This window comes from Mustela putorius, unplaced genomic scaffold (assembly GCF_011764305.1).
Source record: "Mustela putorius furo isolate JIRA1106 unplaced genomic scaffold, ASM1176430v1.1 tig00000129_pilon_pilon_pilon, whole genome shotgun sequence".
Lineage (NCBI taxonomy): Eukaryota > Metazoa > Chordata > Mammalia > Carnivora > Mustelidae > Mustela > Mustela putorius.
The window spans coordinates 24,768,087-24,787,878 of record NW_025421290.1 but is presented as its reverse complement, the minus strand read 5'-3'; the positions used below and the strand labels follow the sequence as shown (position 1 = coordinate 24,787,878).

Genomic DNA, 19,792 nt, shown 5'->3' with positions numbered 1-19,792 from the left:
GGAGGCCTGTGCCAGTCCAGGGTGGAGCAGGGAGGGGGTGGGCGATTAGAGAGCCCTGGCAGGGGAAGCAGAAACCTACCAGGATGCTCTCTGCCCAGTTTTTGTTGCCTTTTTTTTTTTTTTTTTTTAAAGCAGGGAGGCTTCTCATGCACTTGTTCATGCGATTCTACTCTCTTCTAGAACCCTGCGTGACCTGATCATGAACTTGACGCTGCTGGACCCAGAGTTGGCCTTATCTGGAGAACGAGGAAGTATGCCGTCCCTTGTCCAGAGGCAGCCTTCCCCTCTTTATGCTTCATTCTTCTGCCAGAGTCTAACCTGACCATACTGGGGAGGATGTCTAGATTTACGCAATGGTAAGGCCTACAGGAGAAACATTTATTTATATCCCAGAGAAAATAAATAAAGTTTAAAAAAAATAATCAGGAAGCTCCTTAATAAGGGGCTGCTCAATTACCACCCCCTCCCCCTCCCCCTCCCCCAAGGCTTTGGGAGTCCCTGGAGGGAGCAGTTTCGCAAACCGGTGATGGGTCCTCCCCCGCCCACCCCCACACCCCCTCCAGACTCTGTGCCCAGAGCCAGGGTTCTCTGGCCCTGCAGGATCCTTCAGGAAACGGAGGAAGCATGGACACAGCCCAGGCATTTGGTTAAGTATTTTAAAAAAGCTTTCCAATTCTGCTATTTTTTTTCTCCTCACATCCAATATTCTTGGTTGCTAAGTGGGAGGAAATGTGGGGAGGTGGGAGAGGTGTGGAGAACGGAGGGAAAATTGGCAACATGAAGGCCGATGGGTTTATTTTCTCATTCTGAACGGGGGTACGGGCAAAGGAACGCTCCAGGACGGAAGCAACCAGCCTGGGGAGGATCTCCTGTTAGCGGCGCTTGTGGCCAAGACTTCCCTAAATCCTGCTGCTTCGGAGAGGCTGGGAGTGGGGGGCTTTTTGGGAACATAACATGGGCATTTTCTATTTCTGCTTACAGACTTAGAAAAGTGGAATTCTTTAAAAATTAAAATGATCTTTATTTTCAGAACATATCCGCAAAAGGGAAGAGGCCAGTTTCAGGATTATCTTTTCACCGAGAGGAAGAGGGAGCATGGGGCCATCACGCGCCACGGGCTGAGCTACGAAGGGGGTTCTTGGCTAATTCTCGAGACTCCAGCTTTGCAAGGGGCATGGGGCTGCCTGCTGGGCCTGGGGCCAGACAGCATGAGCTCCCTCCCTTCCCACTGGGCGGCTCACGAGGCCCAGCTGCGGTCACAACTCTGCTTAATGTTAGTTCACAAGGACCCGTCCCCTAACACGGAGGGCCCTGATTTTGAGTATTTTAACGGCTGAAATAAAATCCCACGTGGAACCCCTCCTGCACTCAGCTGCTTCCCTAACGCCCACCCCACCTTTCTTCTCCCCGGGCCTGCATAGCAAAGCCACTAGCCTGTTGCCTCCCCCTGGGGGCGGGGGGGCTGTAAGGGGCAAGTGACATCCTTAGTTAGTACACATTTACGACTTGAGTTGAATATTTTTAGCCTCCCGACGTTTAAGAGCCTCCTGTGGGCTGTCCGTACATCTTGCTATGAGCTTAAAAAATGCACCAAGCGTATGAGCTGTTGTCTGAATGCACTTGGATTATTAGGTCCCTTTTCGTTAAATGATTTCCTTCCAAGGGCAGGACACACTTAGTAATTTAAATAGATGCCAGGAAAAACTGCCCAAGACTTGCAAATGGGCACAACAGGTTAGTGGGTGTCTTTCAGTGGTGACTTGGGAGTTGACTAGGGGGCCTTTCCCCGATTAATCGGCTTCAGTCGGGGTGGGGGTGTGCCCTTGACTGACTCCAACTGATTAAGGTCATTTTACTGTTCTGCAGGCAAATGAGACAAAATTGATTTCCACCCTGTAAAAAGACAAACCCAAACCATATATTTCATTGTCCTGTAAGAATACTGTTTTTGTTTTTGCATTTCTTTGCAAATTCATTTCAGTAACTCTTTTTTTTTTTTAAATATATTTTATTTATTTATTTGACAGACAGAGATCACAAGTAGGCAGAGAGGCAGGCAGAGAGAGAGGGGGAAGCAGGCTCCCTGCTAAGCAGAGAGCCCAATGCGGGGCTTGATCCCAGGACTCTGGGATCATGACCTGAGCTGAAGGCAGAGGCTTTAACCCACTGAGCCACCCAGGTGCCCCTAGGATATCTATCTTTCCAATTCTTCTCTGAATGAATCTTAACATTTTACTGGTTCCCTCGTTAGCTAATGAGGTAAATAAAACCTCTGATACATGCTCATTTTATATTTGTGTCATGATTTTAATGGTTTGACAATTACATTTTATCTTGCCCATCATGGTGATCTCTCCTCTCCTTGGTAGGACATGGCCTATTGTCTCTGCAGGTCTTTTAAATACTATTCTAAGACCCCCCTACATCTTAAGTATGTAATTGACTAGTCTATCCATCAATTACCACAAAGATGCTAAGACTTGTCCATGAACTTAAATAAATGGATGGTTGAGAGAAATCAGGTGGAGATCAATGGGGCCTGGGGCCTCATGGGTCACGGCGGCAGCAAGAAGAAAAGCAAGCCCCAGTCTGGGGGCCTCATCAGCCCCTGGGAGAAAGGCCCCTGACAAATGGAGTATGTATGGCTCCACTGCGATTATCTGTTGCTCACGAGGACCTGGAGGTGCACAGGGGGGCAGGGGGCTTGCCTGCCTGCCAAGTGCCCACCTGAGACGGCTCCGGGAGGTGAGGACCCATGCAAAAACCACGCAAAACAGGCCCCGCTGGCCTCTTACCTGGGATTGGTTAGGTTGTAGCAGGATTTCCATATTTGTAACATGTGCTTACAAGTGAGGAGCGCCTCATCTGGGCCCCGGCAGAGAGACTCCAACTTCACTTTGGAAAACAGTAGTCTGTGATGGGGAGACAGAGGGAGAAAACAACACAGCTCAAGCCAGAGTCTCGCTAGAACCACCCACATGGCCTGGCCTAGACCTGGAAGGGACGGCACTCAGTCTAGAATGGGGTGGGCAAAGGCTTGATCCGAGGGAAGTGGTGGTAGCAAGGGCAAGGGTTCCAGAACTCCTAGCTGGATACGTGGCCTTGTAGACTGAAGGCAAATGCAGGTGCAGTCAACGTGATGATTTGAGATCAACTTAAAAGCATCAGAGTGGCTAATTTTATTGAGAACACGGGGATTTTATTAAGAGCCTGCTTTTTAAAACAAAACCAATTTATTTGTAAAACTTTGAAAATTCATTAAAACCAAATCTTGATTTATTTACAGATTTACATGGAAGACATGAGTCAGTTGATATAAATGATCTACAAATCCCTTTCCACAAAGATCCTCATCATGTGAAGGTTAACATGTGAGCATCGAAAAGGCACATAAAGAAGGGGGCGTCTGGCTCAGGCTCTCCCCTCAGATCTTCCCAGCCCTGCTACTGAAGGACTAGGACTTCACCAGCTCAATCCACAATCACCAACTCTCTTTTCCCTATTTTTATTACCACCAGTGGCTCTACCCTCTGTCCAGATCTTCTGTGAGATAAGCTTAGACCGTTCTCTCTTTCTCAGCCCCTTGGTTATCCCTTTCCTGAATTCTACTTATGCCTTTCTGAAGACTTTAGCTCCCCTGGTCCCTGAGCTCATTAATACTACCCTTGTGAAGCCCCAGCATGAGCCCAGATAACTTCCTGGTGGTCTGCCTATTCCCCCGAGTTGCACAGCTCTAAGAAACCACCTTATGAAGATCTCTAAAAATCAGTTTCAGTCCCAGCTCAAGAAACTACAGCGATTCCTTACTGTATATAACAATAAGTCAAAATTCCTTCCTGAGTCCTCGAAGGGCCCCTGCCCACCAGCCACGCCTGTCTCACCAACTCATTCTGTGCCATGCATCCCTTCGGACCCAGTACTCCTACGAGTATAACTGATTGGCCAAAGGCCAGGTTCTTTCCTAACTCTATGAATATACATGCTGTGTCCTCAGTTTTGATCTGTATGAACCTACTGTTTTCCTAAATTCTTCCTGAATTCTAAGCCCAGCTACAACCCCACCTCCTCAAATAATACCACGCTTACATCTCGGTCTACTCTACTCTCTATCACATTAGCTGGTGTTTGCTGTTAATGATAATACAGAGAAGAAAGAGATGGGAGAAGCTCCTGCCTATTAAAGACCTCCTCTGTGCCACTTCACAACACAACCAAAGTGTGTAAGGACCCTTCTTGGTGGGTGGTATTTATCGCTCTTCCATAATAGAACACCACCCCCTCACTTCCACAGTGCCTAGGATTGTGCTTTAAGGCTCGGGGGGGCCTAAGATCCACATTTGCTCATTGACTTTCTCTACAAACCACAGAAGACTAAGAAATGCATATCCAATGATTTAAGTTAGACATAACAAGAGAATTCCTCAACCACGCATGATGTAATGGTCTCAACCGAAGGCATTTTGGAGGAAGTCTCTTTTTTCTCAGTGGGCGATGGAAAGAGGGTGGTCCTAATGCATCACCTCCCAAACTCTGGAATGGGTTCCTACCACCCACTCCCTCCAGATGGAACAGAGGACGCCCAAGGGGCTGCTGGTGGCTCTGGGAGGGCTCAGGGCTGCAGCCTCCTCGAGTCTGGGTCTGTGGACACCAGGGATGATGGCAATGGGCCAGGTGAGGGCAAGGATACACCCCTGAGCCATAAGCAGGTGGGCGTAAAGGCTGAGGCTATACGTGAGACCAGGGCTTGCCTTCTGCTCAAGAACATTTCAAGAAGTGCAAGTTCTCTGAGGGGTTTCTTAGGAGCCAGGTGCCAGCTCCCGCGGAGGTCATCACCAGTCCAGAAAGTGGGAGGAGCCTTTTTGCATCACAATCTCCCACCAAACGTGGGTCAACTGGGAAGTGTGTTGCAAAGGGAGGAGAAGCTGCCAAAGGGTCACTTTGCAGCATTTGGCAGAGACTTTTTCAGAGATCAGAGACCCTCCTGCCAAGCAATTTTGGCCAAGGAAGATCCCACCTAGGACTGCGGTGATGTTCTCTGGGAGGCACAGCAAACTCTTCTGGCTTAGCCAAGCTTGGAGTTCACTGGCCCCAGGGAGGGGGTGAGGCCATAGGGAAGGCTGCCCTACATGTGGTGGTGTGTGGCTCTAACTGTCCAATTGTCCTCTAACTGTACCCCAAGTACAGAATGCCAGAGCTTGTCTCTAAGCCTCAACTTGGGGGAACGGTTGCATGCAAGGCTTCTTGGCTGGAAAAAGAACTTCTAATTAACATGAAATAACAGCTTTCAAACACTTGACTCAGGATATGGAGTTGAAAAGGTGTGGGCTGAATTTCAGAGAACCAGACAGGAAGAACAATAGTAGAACTGCTGAGCACAAATGATGGGAAAGGCACCTGGAAGTGAAGCGGGAGGAACAGCATGACAGAGAGACTGGCAGAGAGAATGAGCTGGAAAACATGGGCAGGGGAGCAAAAGCAAAGCCTGGCAGCTGCTGTCAGGTGCCTCCCAGATGATGGGCAGATTGGGGGGCGCCGACAGGCTGAACCCAGTTTTCTCTTGGATACACAAATAAGAGCAGGAGACAGAGGCACCGCCTCTGGGACACTGCTCCTCCTCATCGTGTCCTCAAACTTCAGTGTGGCTATATGGGCAGAGACCGTCCTGAACACAGGACAAGTGATGCTTGTCTTCCTATTTGCTGAACCCTGTGCACACATTTCAAGACTGTTCGAAAACATCGGGCTGGGCATATGCCACATTAGCACAGAAATGAAGAGAACACAAACAGTGATTGGCACTGGTTTGCTGCAGTTGATGTCCAAAGATATCAGAGATTCAACCTACTGAGGAAACCCAGAGGACAAAACTAGAAGTCATGAAAAAGAGGGCGCCTGGGTGGCTCAGTCGGTGAAGCAACTGCCTTTGGCTCAGGTCTTGATCCCAGGGTCCTGGGATGAGACCCGCGTCAGACTCCCTGCTCTGTGGGGAGCCTGCTTCTCCCTCTCCCTTTGCCCCTCCCTGCCATCCCTGCTCTCTCTCAAATAAATAAATAAAATCTTAAGAAAGAAGTCATAAAAAAGCCTGGGACAAACCAGCATCGTTGACATTCCTGCATGTGGAATGAGCAGGCGGAAGGGACTGCAGGCCCAAACAGTCTACAGGGCAACAGCAGCAGAGACCGGCCATGAATTAAGTAAGGTGTTTCTCTTGGTAAGAAGCCATGTGCTGGGAAAGTGGTCTACTCCTACTCCCTATATCTGGCTCAAAGTTCATCAACCTAACTACAACAGTTTTCATTCAGAGACTCACTGAAACTTACAGGAAATTAATGAAGACTAGATAGAAGAAGCCTGCTGATGGATGAATCTGACTATGTTACTGATAGCCCAAATCTAGCATCTCACACAATGCTCTTCCTGATCTGGCTCCTGCCCAAATGCTCAGCCTCGGTCTGCTTACTGTCCATCGTGGACATCTCCCACTCTAGCCATGATCGGCTTCTTCCATGTGATTCTCCCTCATGACTCTGGGCCTTTGCACATGCTATTATTCTTTCTGTCTGGAATACCTTTTCCACCCATCTCTGTTTTTCAGGCATCTACTCATCTTCCAGGTCAAATAACTGCTTACCTCCATCCCCCCACCTCAGTAAAGCCAACCTTAGGTACTAGAAGCTAAAGCTCCCAAATGGAAATGCAATTCCAGAAAATACGAAAATAGAGACCTCTCAACCCTGGAATAATAAGGGACAAGCCAGGAAACTTCTGCTTTCAAGACAAGCAAATTAAGAACAACAGCTGCTGCCAGACACTTGAAATATTTAATCGCTGATTCTTATACCAACCCTGCAGGTTAGATCTAGAGTAATTTGCCTAAGTTCATAATGCCAGTCTTTGGTAGACCAGAACTACGAACCCAGATCCACTGAACAAGAAACAAGGAAGAGTGACTTAAAATATTCTAACGGCACTCCTGATGTTAACGAAAATAGACAACATTTTCTAATCCATTGCCAAATACGTAAGACCCTATGATAATGCGAAGACGTGCGTTACTGTGTGAATTTAAAGTAGGTATTAAAATATAGTCCCTGGCCCTCAAACAACTTAAGAGTCCAAGCAGAAGAAAAGACCTGGCCACAAACATGAGGCAGGATTCCCGGTTTAGGGACAGATTATGGCCCTGGAACTCGAGCATGGCCACAGGAAGATGGGGCTGCGCTTCTGGGGGACTGTTGCTAGGATACACCATGTGAACTTCTTCAAAAAATGATCGCATTGGCCTGAGTTTTTTGTGACTTGCCTCTCTCACCCCAAAGTTCAGTGCATGTAAAATTCTAGTCATTTGAAGGATTCAGTTAATCAAGGTTTTACTTTCATTAAACCCAAGGGAAATAATATTTTACCCTATTTTTGGAATTTCTTATGACTCCCAAGATACCTGTTGAAAGAACAGCTGCGTTCGGCTTGGTGTAGAATTTAGAAAGAAGATACACCCCCCAGCAAAGCTCTGGGGTGTGTGGCATTGTGACTTGTCCTTAGGCACCTCAGGGAACATATCAAAGTGGCTTTTTATCAGGGTCTGGTTTGATATCTGATGATCTTCCTCAGGAAGACTTTCCTAACTCCCTGGGAACTGCCTCCAGTGACTTGACACTCATGTCCAGAGGAATAGTCTGGTTTAGTTTCATCCTGCCGGACCCTAGAGCCACTCCGTGAGCTCAATGTAGACCCTCACATCTTCCCACTCAGCTCAAGGTGCTGCATCTACCTCCCATAAGTCCTCCCCGCAGAGCCCCTCCCACGGCCAACTGTGACAACCCCACTGTCTGACATCTTCTATGACCCCCAGCCTCGGCAGAACGCTATTTCCTTCCTCACCTCATATCTATAAAATGTCTTTTACAATCTGTTAAAATCCTGTATTTGTATCGTTGAGCACCTATATGTCAATGTACCTGAGAATGAATTCAAATCTGTTCACCCTTTTGTGGATCATTTTCTTATTTACTTATTTATTTTTAAAGTTTTTAAAATTTGAGACAGAGATATATATATATAGAGAGAAAGAAAGTGAGAGAGAGAGGACATGAGCCAGGGGAGAGGGAGAGGCAGACTTCCCTCTGAACCGAGAGCCTGACATGGGGCTTGATCCCAGGACCCTGGGATCATGACCTGAGCCAAAGGCAGGTGTTAAAACAACGGAACCACCTAGGCACCCCTTGTCAATCATTTTAAAAGTGCCTATTATGCCCTTGAGGCGACAAAGGGGAATCAGACATGGTATCTTCCCTTATGGTCGAGTGTTCTGTACACATGATACGTGATGAACAGATATATGGACAAAATTCTACAGCAGCACAAAAGGAGACTCTGCCGGAGGGGGGGGGTCATGGAAGACTGCAGAGAAGAAGTGGGACCCTCACGGGGTGGGGGGTGCTGGGGAGGGGTCTTTCAGGCGGGCAGATGGACAACATCTCCAGCATCGTCAAGGAGGTGTGAGCAACCATGATATGCCCGGGAGTGGTGTCTGCGATCTGGGCCAGAAGACTGGGGCCTGAGATAATGGTAGAAGGGCCAGTCTGCCTGCCTTCCCACCCCTCCCGCCCTCTGTCCCTTCCTTCCTTCCTTTTATTTGTTCTTTTTTTTGCCAGAGAGGGAGGTGGGGAGAGGCAGAGGAAGAGGAAGAAAGAGGGCATTTTAAGCAGGCTCCACGCCCGACACCGAGCTCAATCTCATAATCCCGAGATCATGACCTGAGCCAAAAATCAAGAGTCAGATGCTTAGCCCACAGAGTCACCCAGGGGCCCTAAGGGTAGATATTTCTAAATGCTAAAATTTAATATGCCTTACAAAGCTTTCTGGTGAAGAACTCTCGATGACAGTAAATGAGAAAAGTTTAGAGAAATACTAAATTAATGATTCCCTCCGACCTTATCTGGCAGCATAAAAAAAAAAAAGTGCTCATTAAGTGCATCAAGGAGGAAACATGCATATTAATACACAAACCCCACACTAATTAGCCGATCTGTAAATGCTGTCTTCAAGGCAGCTGATTCAGAATGAAAATCACGGGAACCTTGAACATTTGGTATTTTGTGCTGGCCTGGGTTGGAATGCTCTTGGGCTCAGCCTGCTCTTTGTTTATCTGCCGAATGTAGGCAGGGACGTCAAACAGCTGTGAAGAAAAGCACGTGGTGTCTGCCCAAGTGAGGCCACGGCCATGGGGACGGTGGATGCCATCCCCATCTCTCCCTTCCAGGGAGCCTGACCTGGGAGCTGAGGAGGGTCACCTGAAAGAAAGTGCAACTCAGTCACCAGGTGAAAGAAACAGGTCGGGCAGAGGGGGCCGGTGTGGGGGGCACAGGTTTGTTGAAATGGAATTTTAAATTGAGAAGATGGTTGGCAAGCCATAGATCAGAATGGCAGGAGAAATCAAAAGAGACGTGCCAAAAGCATGTGGTGATGAAGGGGAGATAGATGGCAATTTGAAGCCAGATGAGTCAGCTGGGAACCAAGTCTGAAAGGACCCAGAAGGAGGCAGCCCTTCGCTGGTCAGGCAGGGGAAATGTGGCCAAACAGATTGAACCAACCCCTTAGCGCGGAACGAGGGGTTTCTTCCAGGTTTCAGTGTGGCTCTCAAGAAGGAAATCTAACTCAATGTCATTGTCACCAACATTCCTGATGGCCTACTGTGTGCTGGTCTCCGAGCCTCTCCTGGTTGGGGGTCAAAACAATCCAATCCCAGATGGTGGTGTTCCTGGCAAAAAAGCAGCCTCTGATCCTGGGCTGAGTCACTGTTGCTGAAAAGCCATACTGTGCCTGGCTGGGAAGTCCTTGGGGCTGACACAGTTCAGCAGAGTCCCCTCCACCATAAGACTGGACGATGATGCTGGGTTTACAGCTCTGCCTGCCCCAGAGCTGCAGCCTCAAACCGTCCTGAGGGTCCTCTGACAGTTGCTGGAAGCGATGGGCAGTAAGGAACTGGTTCACGGCACCGCTCCCACTCGACATCAAATACTGCTCAGGGACTCACTAATGGGGCACATTCAGTAAACATCACCTTAATGAATGGTCCATCTATCAACTGTGATGCAGGAAACAGACAATTTCGTTGACCACTTGGCTTACTTCATTGCTGCACTGACGCACTGTACACTGGCTCATTAGGGGAAAAATACATAGATTTTTCCAATTAATCCAAAGCTGGACAAGGTCTTGAGCGGTCCCTATAATGCCTCACTACTCAGGAGTGTGGTCTGGGGCTGGCCGCCTCAGTGAGCCCCCAGTGCAAAGCCCCCTGAGACCTGGTGAGCCAGAATCTTCATGTAACATGACTCCGTGTGATCTGTGTGCAAATTTAAGTTCAGGAACCCCCACTCTGGTTCATAACTCTCCATCCAAACCTTCAATATGCTGATTTTTTAGAAGACCTCCAAAGGAAAGAGTTCCCATAACTGTCCCTCCCCTTAAGAAATTCTACCTGTATTTATTTTACTCCAGTAAGAATTCTGGGAGTATTTTATGCTTAAATTCAGTGGGAATTCTGATCAACCACCTCCATTAAGCCCACAAATGGAGGGGGCCTCTACCCATGATCTTGAACGGAACACTTCCATTCCTTCTGGAGAGGATTTCCGGGATGGGTTTCTGATGGCTGCCCTAGAACCCGGTCCAGGTCCTCCCTGAGACTGTCCCCAGGGAGGGTCAGTGTGCCAACCCAGGGGGCACATTCACACGGTCACCCACATACAGGGCACCCTGAGTCTTCAGAGCCCTGAGCGGTCATCCACGGCTATTGGGAGTCCTCTTTGAGGACAGAAGACTCCAATGTCTTCCACAATCAGGCAAGTAAACAGGAGCCAAGCTCAAGACTTTCGGGAGCATTTGGAGTCGTGCCCGCCTACCCAAGAGGTAATCAAATCCAAACATTTTTAAAATGTGCGCTGACCTAACAGGACTCAGTGAGCCAATGTCAAGGCACAGGCAGCCAGACAGAAACCCCCCAGTTTACAAGCTTTTCAGGAGTCAAATCTGAGTACCTGGTTGTCTTTGTAAAACCCTAAAGCCCACGCCGACTCCATGCCAGTTTGCCAACACAAGCACCAAAGGGGGTTTTGACAAGTGCGGCTCTTCTCTAGGGTCAAAGCCCTGTCTAGGAACTGACCCCATGGCTTACCCACAAACTTCTGTCTGAGAGTTTTTAACCACTGAGGAAGTTCTAAAATTCTGACCACTTTTAAGATCTCGAGTTGCTCAAGAAGGAGATGCTGCCTAACGCGCGCCAGCCCATCTGGGCGGTTATTCGGCATGTCCCTACATTGGCCTCGCTGTCACCCTGAGTGTCATCTCGGGCCAGGCTTCCAGGTCTCCTGGGTCCTGGAGATGGACCCCACACATATTTAACAAACTCAAGTATCCGGAGCAGGAGCCCTGCTCTCCAGAACTCTGCAGCCCCTCGTCCCCGATGGGGTGGGTGCTGCGGCGGACCGACCCCCGTGTGCGAGAACTCGGCTGTGCCTCTCCGGTATCCTAACCCGGCGTCCTCTTCATGACAGGCAGGAGCTCCTGTTAGATCCCCTATCAGTTACATTTCGCTTCTCATTTCAGTCAAAGTGTCAACAATCTGGAATACGCCCCCTTCCTTCTAGCGGTATTTTTAGAACAAACAAACAACTGACATATTTAGCTAAAATAAATCACCTCAAGAAACCCGGGATTGGCTCATTTTTTGCTCCCGGTTCGGCTATGAATCTCAACTTGGACCAGTGACTGAACTAGCACCCAAGCTGGAAATGACACAGACGGGGTGAATGAAAACACCCCTGGAATCACATTGCCCGTGTCTCAAGGACCTCCCTCAGTGTCCACGTTTGGCACTTTTGTTGAAGAGAGTCCTTTCACGCGGTGCCATCCACAAAGCAGCCAAGCGTGGACGTGGGCGGTCAGGACTGCTTCTGGAGCGCTGTCTCCCGGGGGCGGGGGGGGGGGGAATGCCCTGCCCTCTGCTTCACTAAGGAAGGTGGTGAGCAAGTGCCCTTGGCCCCGGAACCATCTAGTAAGCAAACATGTGATCAGGAAATATCTGAATGTAAGTCTTCCCATCAAATGATCTGGCTTGACAAACAAAAACCAGTTTATTCTCTCTGAACCACAAAGCCCTTGGTCATTTCCAAAATGGGGGAGGCAGTGAGCCTGAAGTAACACTACTGACCGGCCCCTCCCCAAAGGCCAGACCTCGGGAGTGTTTCCCTGTCTTTAGTTCTGACTCAGTTCCCATGGCGCCGATTTCCCCATAGTCTCAGGTCTGAGGATGGGGGCTCAAGTGAAGACAGGAGACATGTGGGCCTATTTTAGTGGGTGATGGCAGAGCCCAAAAGAATGGGGATCCTCCAAGGGGAAGAGCCCAGAGCCAGATGTGACGAAGGCAGAGGGATCCATCAGGCCCTGTAGGATGGAAATGGCACCCTCCACTCAAAGTCAGGATGGGAGCCAGAAAGGAGGAAACCAGGCAGGGTGTCGGCAAACTGAACCAGCTCTCTGGGACCACAGGTAGACGATGCCTCTCTCTGGGATCTGGAGTCCTTCCACCAGGGAACTGCGGCTGTGAATCCCAGCCTGTTGCACATTCCTCACATTCTCTGACTTTACGTCCTGCGTGTTCTCGTGGACTATGCCACGAAGGGTTGGATTTAGTTTTATTTGGCTTTGTTTTAGCAGCATGAAGGACACCAGAAGCAGGACCCATGTCCCTGGGGGCTGGCGCTTTCATGGAGGGCCCTGCTCTCCAGGGGTGCCAATGGCCACGGTGGCAATCTTTGTTTCCTCTGAGGCCCTCGGTACCTTCCAGAATAATTCCTCACGTGTCACTGTGAGTGGCACGAAGGCGGGAATGCTGCTTTCCTCGGCCTCAGCAGAAAGCGGGGACTCTCTGACCTTTAACTAGAGAGGTATTCAAAGGACAGTGAATCAGATCATCTGTAGGTGGGCTTATTGATCCCTACCAGCTGTTTCTGGCTCAGGACTCCCAGGAGAGTACTCATGAGATAAATGTGGAGCTTGTCTTATGTATCTTCTTTCCTCTCAGGTGTTTTTTGTTTTGTTTTTAAACAAATAGTAAATACTAAACTTTCATGACCTTAAAATGCAAAAAGACCATTATGAATGCACTGACATTCAATTGTATATCTGGACTGTTGGATGTGTTTTGCAGTTGGCTGGGTGCTTTTACTATGCCCCACATGCAGTAAGCAGAACTCATTATTTTATATAGCAAACTTGGCAAATTACGGTCCAAAATGGACCGTAGAAGAAACACAGGTAGTGATATGCTTAGCTATGAACTAAGGCTCCCAGATGACTTCTCAGGGTCTTCAGTTTCAACCACCTATTGCACAAACATGTACTCATGCTTGCAGCTTGCCGACCATGGGGCTAGGTGCTGGGGACCCAGATGTTTCAGGAAACACCTTGCATGAATCCTGAAGAGGATACTCCATACTCAGAGTGGTTGAATGAGATACTCAGAAGAGCTTGAGATCTTGTAAAGGAAAGCACCAAAATAAATAAACCTTCTGCATGCCACCATTGGGGATAGATGTCTTTGGTGTGGTTGTCCTACCCTGGCCTGTCCCAGCTGCCAGGCCTCCTGAGGAGCTCTCTCCCGTGGCTGATGAGAGGGTGGCAAGTCCTGCTTTTTTCTCCCGCCTATCCTGAAATAACCAAGAAGAGGGGAACTCTCTGGAAGGGAAGCAGGACACTCCCATGAGGACTTCGGACTGGCCGCATGCAAGTGGACTTGGGGAGCAGAGCTTGGGCTGGCACAACTGCCAACCTGGGGACAAGGCCATCCCTCTCCCTGGAGAAGGGAGGGTCTTCTCATAAGCAATTGGGCTTCAAATACATTTCTTTTTCATTTCCTCTTTTCCAGTTCTTCTTCTATCCTTGCCTCAAAAACCCAGTTTTTCAGTTTCTAAGCCATTTTTCATTGCCTTTTTGGTATTCTGTCTCTCTTAACAAGCATGGACATTCACTGAGGGCAAGGACCCAAGGACCCTGGCCAGAGACCCAGGACCTCACAGAAAGATTATCTAAACAGGCTGGCACAGGGGGAGGCTTCTTCCCTGCTCTAGCCAGCCCCTCCCAGAAGAGCGCTGGCTTCATGACCCAGAGCAAGAGACTCCCGGAGCAGACAGGCCCCCAGGCACCTCATCTCAACCTCCCAAGAACACTGGAAACCCTCCCATCACTAAACATGTCGAAAGGGAGAGGTTGGAAAGATGATTTTTTTTTTAAACTGTAGTAAAATATACATGACATAAAATTTCTCATTTTAATGTGTCTAGTTCAGTGGCATTAAGTATTTCCACATTGCTGAGCCATCACCACCACCACCCATCTCCAGAATATTCTTCCCCTTGCAAAACTGAGACGCTCCAAACCCATTAAATGATAACTCCCCATTCTCCGCTTCCCCCAGCCTCCGGCAACCCTGCTCTACTTTCTGTCTGTGGGATTCTGACTGCTCTAGGAATCTCATATAAGAGTAACCACACAGAATTTGTCTTTTTGTGACTAGCTTCTTTCACTTAGCTTGATGTCCTCCAGGTTCATCCATGTGGTAGCTTGGGTCAGAATCCCCTTCTTGTTTAAGGCTGAATGATGTGTCACTGTATGTATGTATCACATTTTATGTATCCATTCATTCATCAACTGGCACGTGGGTGCTTCTACCTTCTTAGCTGATGTGAATAATGCCACTGTGAACATGGGTGTGTGGTATCTATTTGAGTTCCTGCTTTTAATTCTTTTGAGTACTTACCCAGATGTGGAATTGCTGGGTCATATGGTAATTCTATTTTTAATTTTTTGAGGAACTGTCATACTATTTTTCACAGTGGCTGCACCATTTTACATTCTCACCAGCAGAACACAAAGGTTCCAGTTTCTCCACAACCTTGTCAACACTTGCAACTTTCTGTCATGTGTGTGTGCATGTGTGTGTGAATAACAGCCATCCTAAGGGGTATAAAATGGTATCTCACTGTTTGATTTGCATTTTCCCAATGACTAATGATGCTAAGAATATCTTCATGTGCTTATTTTAAAAAAGATTTTATTTATTTATTTGACGAGATCACAAGTAGGCACAGAGGCTGGCAGAGAGAGAGAGAGAGAGGGAGAGGAGGAAACAGGTTCCCCAGCGAGCAGAGAGCCCGATTCGGGGCTCGATCCCAGGACACTGGGATCATGACCTGAGCCGAAGGCAGAGGCTTTAACCCACTGAGCCACCCAGGCACCCCTCATGTGCTTATTGGCCAGCTGAATATCTACTTTGGAGAGATGTCTACTTTGGAGAAAAGTTACTTTGCCCATTATTTGTTTAGGTTGTTTTTTGTTGTGGCAAATCGCCTTTAAATGTGCTAGTGTACCACTGAACTTGCTCCATCTTGATCCATGGTGTTTTTGAGGGGCTCCCCACTCTCCTTTGCCCAAAGATCCTCTTCTCCAACTTGTATCTGAGAGGCAGGCATCCCTCGGTCGGTAACCTTGCACTCATCCTTCCCAGACACCCTTCAGGTACCCACGGATTACTTCTCTTGAGTTAATGAGAACAACTCTTCTTTGTGGCCCAGCTTTCTACCAAGTGCAGATTTAATGGGTGTGTTCTTCACTGCCTCATTCAGCTCACGCACAACGATAGCCCACAGCACCAGGCCTCTCAGTAATCACTACATCAACACATGACTCGGTATCACATTTCTACTTAAATTGAATGCAAGTAGGAGAGAGTGAGAAAGAGGCAGTCTTACTTGCCAAGTAATGATTTTTTTAAAAATGAGATACATGCTCCACTTGAGTAAAGAATGATCCTAACCATGTTTTCCAGTTTATTGCTAAGATTGACAGGGGAGACAGCAGAAAAATCCTGTTCGTGTGGATTGCTAGCTCTAAGAAAGCACAAACTGTCTTTCTCTTATTTGTGGCAGCATTCCTGATATCTGGCATGGCATGTGGAATGTGGTAGCAACTCCGAGCTTCAGAAGTGGTGGTCAAGAGCACAGATGTTGAGGCCAGACCACTCAGATTCAAATCATGACTCTGTGACTGACCAGGTGGGTAATTTTGGACAAATTAGTTTACCATTCTGTGCCTTGATTTTCTTATCTGTAGGTATGATCATATCATCTACTGTGGTTCTCATGACGAGTAAATTAGTTTAAAATCTGTTACTTCCTGGGGCAGCTGGGTGGCTTAGTCGGTTAAGCATTCTCTCTCTCTCTCTCTTTTTTAAAAAGATATTTATTTATTTATTTATTTGACACAGAGAGAGAGATTACCAGTAGGCAGAGAGGTAGGCAGAGAGGCAGGCAGAGAGTGCGGGAAGCAGGCTCCCTGTGGAGCAGAGAGCCCGATGCAAGGCTCGATCCCAGGACCCCGAGATCGTGACCCTGGGCCGAAGGCAGAGGCCTAACCCACTGAGCCATCCAGGCACCCCAAGAATCTGACTCTTGATCTCAGTTCAGGTTTTGATCTCAGAGTTGTGAGTTCAAGCTTCGAATTGGGGCCAGCGTGGGACCCACTTAAAAAAATGTGTTAAGTGCTGCTAAGAGTTGTCTATACCAAGGTGGTATATAGATGCTACTGGTTATCGCCGCTAAATGAGTGAATGAATAAATGTTATATATGTTCGCCTCTTTCCATAGTTAGTTCCTGTTGGCATGAAAAGAACTGTGATCACGTGACAGGATCTGTTCTCCAGGTGCAAGAGTAGAAAATCATACACAGTAGTGTTTAGAGGAACTGGTGGTCTTCTAGCGAGGTGACTGAGGACTTGTTTTAGTATCTCCTCATGTATCAAAGTTATGGGTCAGAAAACATACTTAAAGGAGTCATCAAAACACCTCAGTGGTGCCATTTGGATTTGTATCCTTGAAGGTTCCAAAATACTTTCTTATGATTCATGTCACATTTAACGGTTTAAATTAGAAAGATTAAAATTCAAATCAATTAATAATCTGTAATTAGCAAAGTTGAGTAACCATGATTTGTCTCAGGGCAAGAGACTAAATCCAGCAGCGCCTGTACTTCATGGCCACTGTGAGGCTTGCTGAATCAGAATAAAACATTCCAGTCACACTACGGTTCTCAGATGCCACTGTATGTATGATACTATCTGATATATTTTCCCAAGACAAAAAGCAACAAATTATCAGCTCTCATCCCAATATTTTATCTAAAAATGAATCCCCGTGGCAGAGACACAAAGTCTGCAAGGGGTTGATCAAAGCGCTGGCTGACAGACTGCCGTACTGTCCTCAGGAGAGATGACTGTCCCGAATGTCACCTGGCAACCACTTCTACCTTCTTGGGCCAATGAGGAAAAACACTAAGTGAAATGGAGTCATCAATTTGGAAATTTTTGCAAAGCTGCATTTCAAAAGAAGGTATGTCAAGGATCCTCTACCAAGTACAGTAGATAGTGAATCCACCTGAATTTATAAACCCTCTTCAATATAAAAATGTGTTGTTAGATTTTACTTTGGGGAAAACTTGCAATGCATTAAAGGTATTTCATACACCATCAGCAAGTAATTTCTCATTCCTTTGTTTAGGTATTTAATAGTTAAAGGGTTTTTACAAAAATTGGTTTTCAACAGAAAAAGAAGGCAGATCAGGAGGAACAAAATAAGACAGGACACAGAGAGAAACTGTAGACATAAATCCAACCATAGCATTACCTAAATTAAATGTGAATGGACTAAACATTGAAGACAAAAGGTAGGAATTATCAGACTAAATAAAAAACAAGACCTGGGGGGGCTCAGTCAGTTAAGCATCTGACCTTGATGTCAGCGTCACAAGTTCAAGTTCAAGCACTGCATTGGGCTCTATGCTAGGTGTGGAGCCTAGCCCCCAAAAAAAGCAAACCCCAACTCCATGCTTTTAAGAGAAGTATTTGAAGAAGTAATGGCTGAGAATTTTCTAAAAATGATAAACAATACAAAAAATATCAACCTGCAGCTTAAGATAGCCCAGTGACTCCGACCAAGCAGAAGCCATTCTGAGCTGTTTCACAGTGAGAACATACAGCGCCGGCAAAACGACAATTGGAAGTGGCCAAGGAGAAAAGACAGATGACATTAAAATGATCTAAAATTAAACAAACAGTTGACTTCTCAACCACTACAAGAGAAGCAGGATCATTTGTGCTGTGAGAAAATGTGAGCCTAGAATTATATATCCATATATATAAAAGCTCTTTTGAGAGTAAAGCCAATATATTTTCAGAAACAAACTGAAAAAGTGTGCCAGCAACAGACCCTCACTAAAATTTCTAGGATAATCACTAAACAACAACCAAAACAGAATGCTTCTTTTCCAAATCAGTAAGAAAAAAAAAAACCACATAATAAAAACATAATGAACCTAAAAGAAGAAGGAAGGAAGAGTAGACTCTGAAGGAAAGGGCAGGACAAAGAGAAAGCACCGAAGGAGGAGATACTAACACAAATGTACCAGCATTTACAGTAAATGAAAATGAACTAAATGTTCCAGGTAAGACTGTCAGTCTGAGTTAAAAAAAAAAACAAACAGCTGTATATAATGAGCACAAGAGTGAATCTAAAACATTAGACTATAAAAAGTTCAAGGTAGGAGAATGAGGAAAGATAGATTAAGCATGTATGTGCAAACACATGCACACACACATGTGGCATATGTGTATCTGTAAATGGACACACAAATGTAGAGAAGTGTTGTGGATGTGTGTGGATCGCATCCAAACGAGATTCTGAGTCAAAATGAATTATGTAACTTATTACATAAAGATAAAGGGTTGAATCTACCAGGAAGACAGCAATTCTAAATTTATATGCACCTAAGAGCACAGCTTTAAACTATATAAAGCAAACATTGCTATGACTATGTGGTGAAATAGGACACTCTACCATCCCAGTGGTAGATTTCAACACATCTCTGCTCAATCATTGACCCATTAAGCAAACAAAAACCATCAGTAAGAATAAAGAAGATCTGAATAGCAGAGTTAATAGCTTAATCTAATAAAATGTATAAAATGTACCCCTAAATGCAGAAAGCATTCTTTTTAAGCACACATGGAGGATTTATAAGATGTGACCATATGCTGGGCCAGAGAACAAGTCTCAATACGTTTCAAGTTCATGTAAGATGACAGTCTCTGAACACAATACAGTGAAGTTGTTAAAAGCTCATTAACGACAGATAAGTGGGGGAAAAGACCCCATATATTTGACAATTAGAAAACACAGTTCTAAAATAACGAAGGAGCCAAAGAAGAATAATGGAAATTTAAAATGATTTGAATGAAATGATAAAAATTTCAGATACTGAATTTGTGGTCTACAACTAAAGCCGTACTTGGAAAATTATGTCTTAAATATTTATGTCAGAAAATAAGACAAAAAATTAACGAACTAAACACCAAACTTGAGAGATTAAGAAGGAAAACCAGGTAAAACAGAACAAACTCAAAGAAAAAAGTAGAAAGGAAATGTTGGAAATAAGAACAGAAACTCATGAAACAGAAGTAAATATATAGTTGAGACGATAAAGAAGCTGGTTCCTTGAAAAGGTCAACGTAACAGACAAATTTCTGGCAAGGCTATTCAAGAAAATAAAAAAGAAGGCACATTAGGCAATATTAGGAATGAAAAAGACTTAACCGCTGGTGCTGTATGACAATAAATAGATAATTAAAAAACACGAACAGCTCCATGCCAAAAAATTTAAGTTTTAGATCAAATGGACA

The 19,792-nt window shown here is 46.2% G+C and overlaps 1 protein-coding gene across 4 annotated transcripts in view; it reads right to left on the bottom strand.

Annotated features, from left to right (window-relative positions):
• The window catches only part of TTC7B (tetratricopeptide repeat domain 7B), a 246,923-nt gene that overhangs the window by 62,706 nt on the left and 164,425 nt on the right, over positions 1–19,792 (bottom strand). For all 4 annotated transcript variants that reach the window (XM_045071285.1, XM_045071294.1, XM_045071298.1 and 1 more), the window contains one exon: positions 2,796–2,912. In XM_045071285.1, the coding sequence (XP_044927220.1) occupies positions 2,796–2,912 (117 nt within the window). The remainder of the gene's footprint in view (positions 1–2,795; positions 2,913–19,792) is intronic.